Raw genomic sequence first — 13510 nt, 5'->3', positions numbered from 1 at the left:
ATCATGTCATTCCATTATACCCACTGCTATAATTATATATTTCTATATTTATTGTAGTTAGGTGTTATTGTAGGTGCTGCACATCTCTCTGTCTCTCTCCCCACCCCCAGTCGAGGCAGGTGGCTGCCCACCCAGGTTCTGTTGAGGTTTCTGTCTGTTAAAAGGACGTTTTCCTTGCCGCCGCACTAAGTGCAATTGCTCTTGGGGGAATTGTTATGTCTCTGTAAATTATAGAGTGTGGCCTTGACCTATTCTATCTGTAAATGATCAGGGTCCTGAGAGAACTTCTGTTATGATTTGACACTATGAATAAAAAAGAATTGAAACTGAATTGAAAAATTACAAAAAATCAGCAGGGGGAAACATATACGTAGAAACAGCCGTTTACGCCGGTTTGCAGCTCTCTCTCTATCTCTCTCTCTCTTTATCTCTCTCTCTCTCTCTCGCTCGTTGACTGTCCCTTCACTTCCCTGTCTGTAGATGAAATGGAACTGAAGCCGAAAGTTCTATTTGCAACTACGAAAAAGCAAGCAGGCCAGAGCCCTAATCTTCACATACTGTTTGCCCTAGATTCATAGATGGCTTTATTTATTTATTTTTTTACTAATGATTCATGTCTTGTTATATGGTACAGATACCAGAAATGCACCTTTTATATTGTATATCCACTATGGGGTGACTATAACCCCGAGTAGATATTTGGGGGTGACATGTAGCCCTCTCTACTATCAATTCCTCTCTACTCAATTGCAAAGATAGTTGAAATGGATGAATGTGAGTTGCTGCATTAACTTTTTATTTCTACAGTAACACCGGGTCACCACTGTCTCTTCAGTATGAACACTCCACCAAGCACTTAAAATGAATGTGGTATGATTCTATGGTTTAGAGACACGTATGTTACAAAAGGTGACAACCAGGTATTAAACAGAAAATGGGTATTCACAGAAAACTACTCCGGGTATGGCTGTCTAAATGTTTTCACTTTCACACACACACACACACACACACACCACAAACAGCCAGTGTACTGACTGTACAGATATCAGCTGTAACGAGTGTGTCCATGTGTTTATGTAATGATTGACTGATTTCAGCTCTTACCAGATATGCCAGATGTGTCTGTTATTTTTTTAGCCTAATTTTGTACTAAGTTTGTATCCACTCCATGATTTTGCACACAATCCTGTCACCCCTATAAATCACATCACATTCAGTCTAAACCAACGTCAAGTTCATCTCCTGTAATAACTTGTGAGAGGCTGATTGTCAAGTCCATCCAGAATTAGATCAACAAACTCTCATAGGGACAGTGAACCGTCCCCTTTGACTCATCTCACTATTTGCAGAGCAGACTTTTCTCTCTGTTTGTTTCTCCGGAGGGGTGGAGGTGAACTGAAGGATGGGTGCGTGACAGGCTGCCACTCAGCACTCACTCCTACATCTGTCCCGTCCTTGTGCATTAGTGTCACGTGTGTGCTTCGGCACTGACCTGCTCCTATAAATCAGCCGGGCCGGCTCCTCGCTTCGATCCCTCGCCCCCCTCTCCCCTCCCCCTCCCCTCCCTTTTTGACGCTCCTTACCTCTCAGCTCTCCTCATCTCCCCTTCTGCCAGCATGCCCAAGTCTAGTTCTCTATTCTGGCAGTGCACCACACCTGCACTGCGGCTGTCAATCAGCGGGTGGGGAGATTCGAGGACTGCGCTCAGTTTAGCATGTTTGAGGCCGTGTGGGCATGAAGTGTTGCCTAAGGAATCCAACCAAGTGAGTGGTTGGATTCTCGTCACACCCTGTCTCCCCTTCTGTCTTCGGCAAATTGCCTCCGCTATATTTAAGCAGCGAATGGTATGAATTACACTTCTTTGTGAAAGCGCCATGTCAAGGAAGTTTGAGATCTTACTTACTTTTTTTCTGTTCCTGACTGCAATCTCTTTCTCTGTGTGTGTGTGTGTGTCTATCTCTCTCTCTCTCTGTACCGTTTTTCTTCCTTCCTCTCTGAAATGAAAATGAATTTACAGCGGGGCCGCTGTAGGTATGACAGAAGCAGAATTTCAGGCTGTGCTCTGTTCTCCACTCTATTACCTTCTAATGTCTAAATGTGAAACTGTCTTCCTGATGTGTGCCTGAGACCACCCCCCCCCCCCCCCCACCACCACCACCACCACCACCAACACACATACACGCACACACGCACGCACACAGACTCGTTTTTTTTCCGCCTCAGAATCATTGCGTAATAGTTGTACAGGTGACTGAGACATGGCCATTATTTTAGAAAGCTGCTTAGTGCTTTAAAAAGACATGTCATTTGGCCAGACATTTTACTTTTAGTTCCAAAAAAGCCTGATCAATCCAGACAACAGAGTGCCCTTATCAATGGACAGACACCGGCTGAGTCATTGCTAACTCAGGGCCGATGCTGCCAGTCTCATTTTAGCCTGCTCAGCATTAAGAAGTTGTATTTTATTTCACTTGACATGAGCGAGAGAGAGTGAACTTTTTTTGGGGCTTTTCTGCCTTTAATTTTTAACAGGAAAGCTAGGTGATGAAGGGGAGAGAGAGGGGGGAGACATGCAGGAAATCGTCACAGGTCGGATTTGAACCCTGGACCTCTGCGTCGAGGCATAAACCTCTCAGTACATGTGCGCCTGCTCTACCACTGAGCCAACCCGGCCACACGAGAGAGTGTGAACTTTTAAAACACAGACATGGCTAGTGGTCTAACAAGCTGACCTAAATTTGACTAAATAATCGCATTTAAGGAAGCTAAATGTTTAGGTGGGATTTTACAGCTGGGAGATGAGTTTGTATTATTCTCTACCAAGCATGTAGTCTGGATCGACAAGAGTTAATTTACTGGATAATCACCGGAACATCTGGCACCGCTATTGTATGTGGCATTTGTTTTGATCGGGGGGGGGGGGGCAAATGTTCCACCACATCAAGTTCCTTCCCCAGACTATGTTACGGATATACCGTTGTTGCAACCGGAGCTTAGCGCCCCCCCAAGGCGATTATGATTGGTTTAAAGAAATGCAAAACAACCCAGTAGGGATAGGCCGATTATCGGGGCAGTGTTTTGGCATTTTGCAGATTATCTGTATCAGCGTTTTATTTGCCTGATAACCGATCAAGTTAATTGATTAAAAAGTGCGCTACTTTGGCTCGGCTACAGCTCTGTGTCTGTCCCTCTGCTTCGGTTTCACTCACCACTGAGTCTGACTTAATGTCCCACCCACAACACTATCTGATTATTTGTGTATTATGTTGAAAGTTTCTAATTCATTAAATAATTGCTTAAAGCATTTAAACAAAGTTATGTGTTGGAGTATGTAACATTCCAAAATTGTAATTTTGACTTAAAGGGTAACTACTGTTTTTCAACCTGGGCCCTATTTTCCTATGTTTTTGTGTCTAAGTGACTGATGGGAACAACAATGTTTGACATTGGTCCAGTATTAAGCAAGATCGCTGCAGTCGGCAGCAGTGAAACAGGCTACAATGTAAGTTAATGGGGCAATTGTCCAGCTTGTATTTAACTTCACAAAAGTGCTCGTTTGCCACTGACAGGCTCAGATTAATATTCTAAGTGTCTGACAACATTTTGGAAAGGATCCCTTCAGAGATAAACCTTTAAAACCTCTTTGAGACCTTTTTTCTTTAACCAAAAACAGCTCTGAAGTCGCTAGCGCTAAACCCACCAGACTCCATTTAAAAAAGCAGTACTTTTAGCGTGTATAGAGCCAACGTATTTTCACATGTAAATCGGTAAACTGTGTTTATTTCAACCAAAACTAGAGTTGTGATGGTTGGAAAAGTGGAAAGACGACCCAAAACGGTGTTTCTTAGGGTTAGGACTTTGAATGAAGTGTATTTTACGATGCTAAAATTACTGTTTATTTACATGGACTCTGGTGGGTTTAGCGAACGCAATTTTGCGAATGTTTTTATGTTTAAAAAAGGATCTTACTCTTTAACAGAAAGGTCGCCCTGCTTAGAAATCCTTTCCATAATGTTGTCAGACACTTAGAATATTATTCTGAGCCTGTTAGTGGCAAAACAAGCACTTTTGTGAAGGTAAAATACAAGCTGGACAATTGCCCCATTAACTTACATTGTAGCCTGTTTCGCCTCTGCCGACTGCAGCGATCTTGCTTAATACTGGACCAATGTCAAATGTTGTTGTTCCCATCAGTCACTTAGACGCAAAAACATAGGAAAATAGGATCCATGTTGAAAAAAACGCTAGTTACCCTTTAAAGATTTTTATTTTCACTGTAAATGCTTATCGGTTCCATATATTGGTTATCGGTTTCATTAACTACTAATAATCGGTATCGGCTTTGAAAAACCAGTATCGGTCGATCCCTACAACCCAGAGCGTTTTTTTTTCTTCTATTCTGGAATGTATGTGTGGTGTAGCCGGACATTACTCCGCAGCGAGGTGGAGTAAGGTCTGGCAATGCGAGACTACCAAGCATGTAACACAACTTCTGCATGTATAAAGTCCATTGTGTGTTTATTAACAGTCATTTTTTGGTTTTAGGTCATGGCTCTCAGTTGAGCCCACAGAGAGAAATCCACTTGAAAACTGCGAGAGACTTTACAGGGCCTATTTCAGTATTGACTTTGGTATTGACTTTAGGTGTGTTTTTTATTAGCTGGTGAAACTTCCTTAATTCACTCCCATCAAACATACCAGTGGTTATCCTTTGGAATCTCCTGTGTTTTCCAGATGGAGTGACAAAATGTAAAAAAGAAAGACATTGGTAAGAGCTAGTTTGTCACTGGGATAAGGATTGAGCTCTTGGTCTCATGGAATTATACCCATTGTGTTTCATAGCATGTTCTGTTTGTATATATTGTTGTCTTTCTTTGGATAGCTTCCCCCGTTCTTCCATGCCTCAAATAATAACACAGCAGCTGGAATGATCAGATGGAAAAATCGACTTACCTGGTGAAAGTGTCAACCAGGGGACAACATCACAGTTGGCGTTTTTTTTGTGGTCACAAAACTGGATGAGAAACAGCTTAGAATCTGATTCTGACACATATGGTCTATACACTGAGACATATGAAAGGAATAATCATCTTTGCTGTCTCTTTTGTATAGAAGAAATACTTGTTTAGCTCACATCATGCTACATCACAGGGTTCCAGCACTAGACATGAACAAAATCAGTCTCAGACACCTGAGTGCTTAAGTCCGAGCAGCCATGAAGGATCAGGCTGTAAAAACACTTTGACTGACATTTATTTGTTTACTTCACATTGCCCTGTGCTTTGTAGCGCAGTAGTAGCTACTTACAATTTGGAGAGCTTTCAACCCATAAGGAGAGACCGGAGGTGATAAAAGGAGGCATAACACTTAATAGTTTGTGGTAGACTAAGTGAAAGTAACTTTTGGCAACACTAAAGGAGTCAAAAGTCGAGTCGAGTGAACAGCCAGTGGAACTAAAGTCCCTTGTCTCCACTTGTGTGGTTTACAGTAATATACAAATTTGAAGAAAGAAGCCAATTGATAGAAATTATATGTGGATAATAGTCCAGATAATAGTTCAAAATGTATCACGTCAAATTGAAGCCCTTCAAATAAATTCTAAATAATTCCTTATAAAAAAAATAAAAAAAAATAATGGGCAATTTGGATACACACCTTTTTTCTGATTTCAATAAAAGCAGATAAGAATACATTTTATTTTACACACTTTAATACAGTCACTACTGGCACCAACTTCCTTCAGATTGTACTTCCTAAAATGCAATTTAATTCACTTATTTTTGCATTGCTGTCTGCAATAGTTTTTGTTTGACAGAAAAAAATTAAAGTCAGTGTTTTGATGTTTTTCTTTGGATGTGACTTTGGCAAACAATATGTGCCTTCTCTAATTCTGCGTGCAAGCCACAAAGAAATATACACCTATTCACACCTGTGAGAAAATGTGGACATTGATAAATATTTACCACTTGTCAAAATCACCTAAATTACCATACAGGGACAAAGGCAAAAATGCAAATTTCAATATAAAAATGTGTGATTTGACATGTTACAAGTCCTTAAGCAAGCTATGTTCACATGATTTATATTGAAGAGGAAGACGGGACATTTTTCAATTCTGGTAAACTTTACATTATGCGCTCAGAGTGGAAATATAGGCATATATTAGTAAGTATAGTTCCTAAGACAAAACATCCATCTCTTTACCTTTGGTTTTTATTTATTAAACTTTTGAACACCTTTATCAATTCATGAACAGTAATTCTGTTTTGTTGTTTACCAGAATATTGTGTATTTGGAAGTTAAAAGGAATGTTTCAGCAAACATTTATGTTTTGAACATCAAACGCTCACCCCCCCGCAGGCTTTTGAGAGGTGCCTTTTGAAAGATTCGAGATTCAATACTTTATTGCCATATAAACATGATTGATTGTTATTTATATTAGTGAGCTCACTTAAACAAAGATAGAAAAATACTTAAATATTTAAAAAAAAACTAGAGTACATAATACATTAAGCAAAGTAAAATAAAAAAAAAATAAAATTGTACTGTAGCTTGCTCTTTTTGCAGAGAATGGCCAGTGCTGGTCGGCTTGAACTCATGGCTTTTACAATACATTCAAACGCTGACCCAGTTTTAAGGATTTTTTTTTTTTTTATAGAACCACTCCTGCAGCATAGTACATTTCTCCACTGTTGGTTTTTATGTTTGGTATTCCTGCCCTTTTCTTCTTTTATTAAACCAGGTAAAAGGCTCATTCAAATTCAAATCACTATTTCAAGAAAGGCCAAGAAAACTGTTTAACACTACACAGAAGAACTAAAGAATGTCCAGTTAAGATAGACATGAGTTTTTAAATTTATGTTAACATGCTAAAGTAGGGTTTGTTTTAGAGGTCGACCGATATGGTTTTTCTCTGGCCGATGCCGATCTTTAGAAATCAGGGTCAGCCGATGGCTGATTAATGCTGCCGATTTATTTTGGCCGATATGTGCTTGTTTTTAAGCCTCTATTTGAAAGATAAAATGTAACACTAATATACACAGAATTTCTCAACAAAAACATTTATTGAACACTTCACCAATCTACACTTGTATACTTCAATTAAAAATGTATAATGTAAAAACATACTGTATATTGTATAAATAATGTATGAAAAATATATTAAATAAACGAAACAGGTAAGAAGAAAATAAACTTTGTCAAATAAACTTTTAAATGAAAAAAATAAAGTTTAGTGCACTTAGCAGCATTTATTAAACTTCTGAGAATACAAATCTGCAAGCTTCACAGAAAGTGACGTTATTATTAATCTAATAACACTAAAAAAAACACTTTCCTCCTAACTCCTGTTAAATCACATCAGACTAGGGCTATCTAAAATCAATTCTTGTTCACCTTGTTTGTTAGATCATTGTTCATTTGTTGAAGTGTTTTATCTGTGTTTTGGGGATCCTACTGTTAATGTCCTGTTGACCTCATTAGGATCTTATCTGAGCAGATTTCTGTCATTCAAGCAACTCTTGGTTGTAATTTAAAACTCGTCCAGACAATGTAATAAAATTAAGGGTTTTATTAGTGCCCAAGTCCATAGATGCAGTTAATGGATACAGGCTCGGAGAACTGAAGGCTCTGTTAGAAACGATTAGCTCCGTTAGCGGTTAGCTCATGGATGTATTAATTAGCTCCGTTAGCGGTTAGCTCCAGTTAGCTCCGTTATAGGAGTGGATGAGACTGCCACGGACAGGGGTAACAACCAGACTCTGATAAATGACATTCGAGGAGCTTCCACAGCGGTGTGGCCGCGGTGTTTTGTACGGTTTTATTAGTACAGTTAATCGCAAGGTAAGAACACCAGCAATATGCTACTACTAACGGTAGTGTCTGAGCCTGAAGTGGCTGCGCGAGACACACGACAAGACTTCACAAGGGGAGGGGCTGGAGGCAGCTGGTCTGGGTGCGCTGTAAAAAATGTCGCCTATTCATGTTTTTAACACTAGGCTGCCCGCAGATGCGCCTGCCAATTAATCGGCTTGATATACTGGGATATTGGCCGATGCCGATTATGTTAAAAAAAATGCCGATTAATCGGCCGGCCGATAAATCGGTCGACCTCTAGTTTGTTTAATACACAAATTCCATTTGTCGCTGGCACAGCTAGCCTTTTACATAAGTAAGCAACATATTTAACCAGCCTAATATTAAAACAAGACTGTTTTGATGATGTTTTAAAGTATTTCTGTCATTATATAACCTCACCTGTACACTGACATGACGGGTCAGGGTCCTGAGAGAACTTCTGTTATGATTTGACACTATGAATAAAAAAGAATTGAAACTGAATTGAAAAATTACAAAAAATCAGCAGGGGGAAACATATACGTAGAAACAGCCGTTTATGCCGGTTTGCAGCTCTCTCTCTCTCTCTCTCTCTCTCTCTCTCTCGCTCTCGCTCGTTGACTGTCCCTTCACTTCCCTGTCTGTAGATGAAATGGAACTGAAGCCGAAAGTTCTATTTGCAACTACGAAAAAGCAAGCAGGCCAGAGCCCTAATCTTCACATACTGTTTGCCCTAGATTCATAGATGGCTTTATTTATTTATTTTTTTACTAATGATTCATGTCTTGTTATATGGTACAGATACCAGAAATGCACCTTTATATTGTATATCCACTACGGGGTGACTATAACCTCGAGTAGATATTTGGGGGTGACATGTAGCCCTCTCTGCTATCAATTCCTCTCTACTCAATTGCAAAGATAGTTGAACTGGATGAATGTGAGTTGCTGCATTAACTTTTTATTTCTACAGTAACACCGGGTCACCACTGTCTCTTCAGTATGAACACTCCACCAAGCACTTAAAATGAATGTGGTATGATTCTATGGTTTAGAGACACGTATGTTACAAAAGGTGACAACCAGGTATTAAACAGAAAATGGGTATTCACAGAAAACTACTCCGGGTATGGCTGTCTAAATGTTTTCACTTTCACACACACACACACACACACACACACACACACACACACACACACACACACACACACACACACACACACCACAAACAGCCAGTGTACTGACTGTACAGATATCAGCTGTAACAAGTGTGTCCATGTGTTTATGTAATGATTGACTGATTTCAGCTCTTACCAGATATGCCAGATGTCTGTTATTTTTTTAGCCTAATTTTGTACTAAGTTTGTATCCACTCCATGATTTGACACTATGAATAAAAAAAGAATTGAAACTGAATTGAAAAATTACAAAAAATCAGCAGGGGGAAACATATACGTAGAAACAGCCGTTTATGCCGGTTTGCAGCTTGCTCGCTCTCTCTCTCTCTCTCTCTCTCTCTCTCTCTCTCTCTCTCTCTCACTCACACTCACACACACTCACACACACACACACTCACACATAGGACTTGGTATCGGTCAACATTTTTGGTACCGATACCAATGCCAGGACTTTGATACCGGTTCCTAAATGATACTTTTTTTCGATACCAATTTTATAAAATCCATTTTAACAAAAATAAATTACAACATTACACATACCAGCATCTACTATGTGAGCCCCATCTCTGTGCGTAACAGAGTTTTCCCTGCCTGCCTCTACCTTGTGTAACCTTTAGACAGCCAATCACCAGCATTATTAGATCTTGGTAGAAGCATGCTCCATGCTTATTGGCTCACTGACTCTGATGAGATTTACTCCTTCCTTCGGTATTGGAAGTTTGTATTGAATGACGAAGCATTTTTCGATACTCGATACTATAGAGGCAATTCGGTCGGTGCCTTAATGATTGAATTCTGTACCCAGTCCTTCACACACATCTAAGATCTGGTCTCCTGTGTCTGAATTGGCACCAAAAAGCCCTTAGTGATCACAGCCTGTACTGGTCGGGCCTTGTCCCAGCAGAGACCACACATTAGTGGTATTTTGAGCGTCGGAACCCACCCAGAAACGATTTACTGTGACCAGTCATACAGGCTGAAATCATAAAGCCTTAGCTTACTGGACTGAACCTCTGTAAAACTACAAGCAGGCAAGCAGCTGGTTAGATTAAAGAATGAAAAAAATATTTTCCTTGTTGGTGCCGTGTTTCTCTGACCGCATTGTTCTGCTTTCTGTTTTTATATAGCACATCTGCAGTATATGTCAAAAATGCACTTTTGCCCATTTTATAAGAATCCTGGTGGCGCTATAACTTAGGCCAAAAGTTTTAAAGGCCACGCCCCTCACACGGTGAGTCCGATTGACATGAAATTCCTTACACTTAAGTCCAGCTCAATGTGCTCTATAAAAAAGCCTCTTGGACCATAAATGTCCGCCATGATGGTATTTAGCTAATTTGAATAATGTGAAAAACAGTTAAATGAATAGAACTTTGTCAATTTTGATTCTGTCAAGACCAACATTGGTATATGGCCTTTTGGGACTGAGATACACATTTCTACTATAAATGAGCAAGATTTGTCATAAAACATCATTGGCATTTGTTCAATGCTGCTTGCTGCTTTGACTTTTGGCAATTGGCCTGCTTCCCAAGCCTGCTGTAGCTCAGGTGGTAGAGTGTTTGCCTAACAATCAGAAGGTTGGTGGTTCGATCCCAGGCCCTGCAGTGTGATTTCTCTGTGAGTGAAAGGTACCTCTAACAAGTGCTTTGAGAAGCTGAAAAAAGGCCTTGAACCTGTGAAGTGCGGCCGTGCTCTTTTTCCACTTTATTTCTTACCATACAAATATTCTTTCTTTTTTTTTTTTTTTTTTTCATGGCATTGGTTTTTGGTATTGGCTTGTGGTGGCATGGAAAGAGAATCCAGTGCATGTAGCAGTTAAGTTAGGGCTGTCTCCTGCATTCAGATAAATAATATAAAAGTAATTCTCAGAGACGAGGTTGCAAAAAAACAACCTGCAAACACTTCTTTTTGTGTCAAGGGAATGCATTTTGTTCCAGGGTTCAACTTTACTGTCATTACGCAATACAGGGTTTCACAATGAAATGCAGTTACAGCCCATCTATATCTCTAGATTGGTGTCAAATCCTAACAAATACCAGGATCACTCCTACGTCAGAGATTGTCTGACCTGATCGAATGAGACTAAACCAGCAATAATGTTTATAGTCTGTGGTGTTCGGTGAGACTTTCTGACAAATACCAATACATTTGTGTGTTTGTGTGTGCTTGTCTGTTCTCTTCCAGGTCAGGGCGTCCGGTCAGTTTCATGGTGGTTCTCAACACACCCAACCCCCTTAGTAAGATCTCCTGGGTCAACCGTCTGCACCTGGCCAAGATCGCACAACGTAAGCACACACGCATGCTCACATGCGCTCACACACACACACACACACACACACACACACACACACACACACAAACACACACACACACACACACATGTAAACACACCACGTACACACACGTACACACACACATAGAAAGGATTACTATGCCATTTCTATTTAAACAGGGTGATGTAATGCAATGAAATGTAATAACATTTTAAGTCCGAGGCTAAGAAGCATCATCAGTGTTTGCTTCACTCTCTATTGGCTAAGTGCACAACTGGTGTTTTGAAAAACCGAGACTCTCAACTGGGTCATTAAACTGGGTCTTAAATGACGCCAATGCCATCCATCTTTTGTGAAAACATTACTCATCATTCAAGAAAGATTGTGGTGCCATATGAGGACTTGGGTTACATGCTAGGTCTTGAAAAAGAATTAGAATTCCTTTTAAATTCTTTGATTTTTAAGGCTATGTCTCCCTCTTTCAAATTTTCAATATGTAATTGATTGTTGGGATTCAGAAAGTGGTCAACATTTATGAAGAAAAAAAATGGCCAGACCCTGCCCAGCAGGGAGCAGCACAGTTCCTTTTTTTATCTTTCCTAACCTCTTTCCAACACTTGCCTTGCTCTGCCCAGACCTAAGCCTACTATACAGTCTGACCACGCCGGAGGTCTCCCTCTCTGGGGTTCATCAATGCGTGCTGTCATCTAGTGGCAAATACAGAGATGGAACAACCGAGGACATTAATCTGCTTATTTGGCCATGATGGCACGCATATTCAACCCACTCACTACCCCAGTCCTCTTTTCCCTCTGTTTTCACTCTCTGCGTTGCCTTGAGCGCTCCTCCTTGTCACACACACTTTATTCTGGGCTTGTTGTGCATGCGATATGTCTCTCAACACTGCACTTGAGTGTAGCTCCAATTGTATTTTTGTGGCCTCTTGGATCCCAGAGGCTATTGCTGTGAGTGTCGGCACAGAAACAGTCAAGGTTTTAGCGGAAATTATTGGAAGTAGATTAAAGTACACTCAATTAAACATCTGGCTTCGTTGAGTGGAGTGGAGCCCTGAGAGGATCAATGACCCTTGGGTTGGACAATGGTCAAAAAGTAGCCTGAAGTGTTTTTGTGCTTTGTAAAAACTTACCTGAGTCTTTGCCTCCCCTGCATCTTGAGATTCTCCATCCTTGCACATTACAATTTAAAAAAAAAAAGAACACACAGCACTGGATAGTTCCCCTGTTCTGCCGGCCTGCCTTCCACGGTGGGTGTATAGAGGTGCATGAAGCACACACTACATCTGTAGACTCTCGAGTGGAGCTGGTTGTATATGGCTTGTGTCAGAGTGGCATCAGAAACATGGTTTTTCTCTGGCCGATGCCCAGCAGCATCCCCAGCCTTTTCCTTGTTGCTCACGCCTTTTATCAGCAACACAGCAGGTATACTGATAAGGAGCGTGCCATAGTTCTAGCGTGCAGCTCTCCTCCCCTATGGCTGCCGTGTGGACATGGGTGATATTCAAAAGCCAAATCATGCATGTTATCCCTAGCTGTCATACGGATGAGGAGCCCCAATGCTGCAACAATGTTTGTAGAGAACATCAATATCAAGTATGGCTTGAGGAGGATTAAAAGTAAGTCATTATAACTCCTTTTGCTCAAACTAATGAAATAAACTGAATGTATTAGACATTCACTCTAAAAGAAAAGCACAAAATAAACATGTATTGATCTTACACATGGAAAACACACCCTAAAGACACTGAAGGCAAAGGATATGATGCTATCAAAATATAATATTGCACATTGTTTTCACTATCATATTGATTGACTCCATAATGGCACTGATTAACTGTCAGTTCCAATTTGTCTTTGTTGATTTGCTAGCCTATTACCTTGTAGCCTTGAGTGCATGTCACAGTCATACTCCTGTGTGTTAACATAAACATGAAATGTTTGCCTTTCTTCGACTTAAAAAAAGTGTTACCACTCGACGGATCAGGGGAAATTGACACATCTAAGGTTTAAGGCCTCCAGCCAACACTGCTATCCAGTGCAAGTTACCATGAGAACAACAGTGAAATAAGCTTCGGTACCTTCGACACCAACATGTCGAGGTGCTAAGTTGTAAGGAGAACAAGCTTTGAGGTGCAAGGATTAAAATGGCAAAACAAGGACAAGAAATAAAATAAGAATTAGAGAAAAACAAAGAGTTTTGGGA

General features: G+C 40.3%; 1 protein-coding gene across 4 annotated transcripts in view; it reads left to right on the top strand.

Annotated features, from left to right (window-relative positions):
- Nucleotides 1–13510, top strand: part of arhgef10la (Rho guanine nucleotide exchange factor (GEF) 10-like a) — a 135951-nt gene that overhangs the window by 60107 nt on the left and 62334 nt on the right. For all 4 annotated transcript variants that reach the window (XM_036001935.1, XM_031302032.2, XM_031302033.2 and 1 more), the window contains one exon: nucleotides 11202–11302. In XM_036001935.1, coding sequence (XP_035857828.1) covers nucleotides 11202–11302 — 101 coding nt within the window. The remainder of the gene's footprint in view (nucleotides 1–11201; nucleotides 11303–13510) is intronic.

The sequence above is a fragment of the Sander lucioperca genome, chromosome 6, assembly GCF_008315115.2.
Source record: "Sander lucioperca isolate FBNREF2018 chromosome 6, SLUC_FBN_1.2, whole genome shotgun sequence".
NCBI lineage: Eukaryota > Metazoa > Chordata > Actinopteri > Perciformes > Percidae > Sander > Sander lucioperca.
Note: the sequence above shows the minus strand (reverse complement) of the source record. Positions and strands in the feature narration are given on the sequence as shown.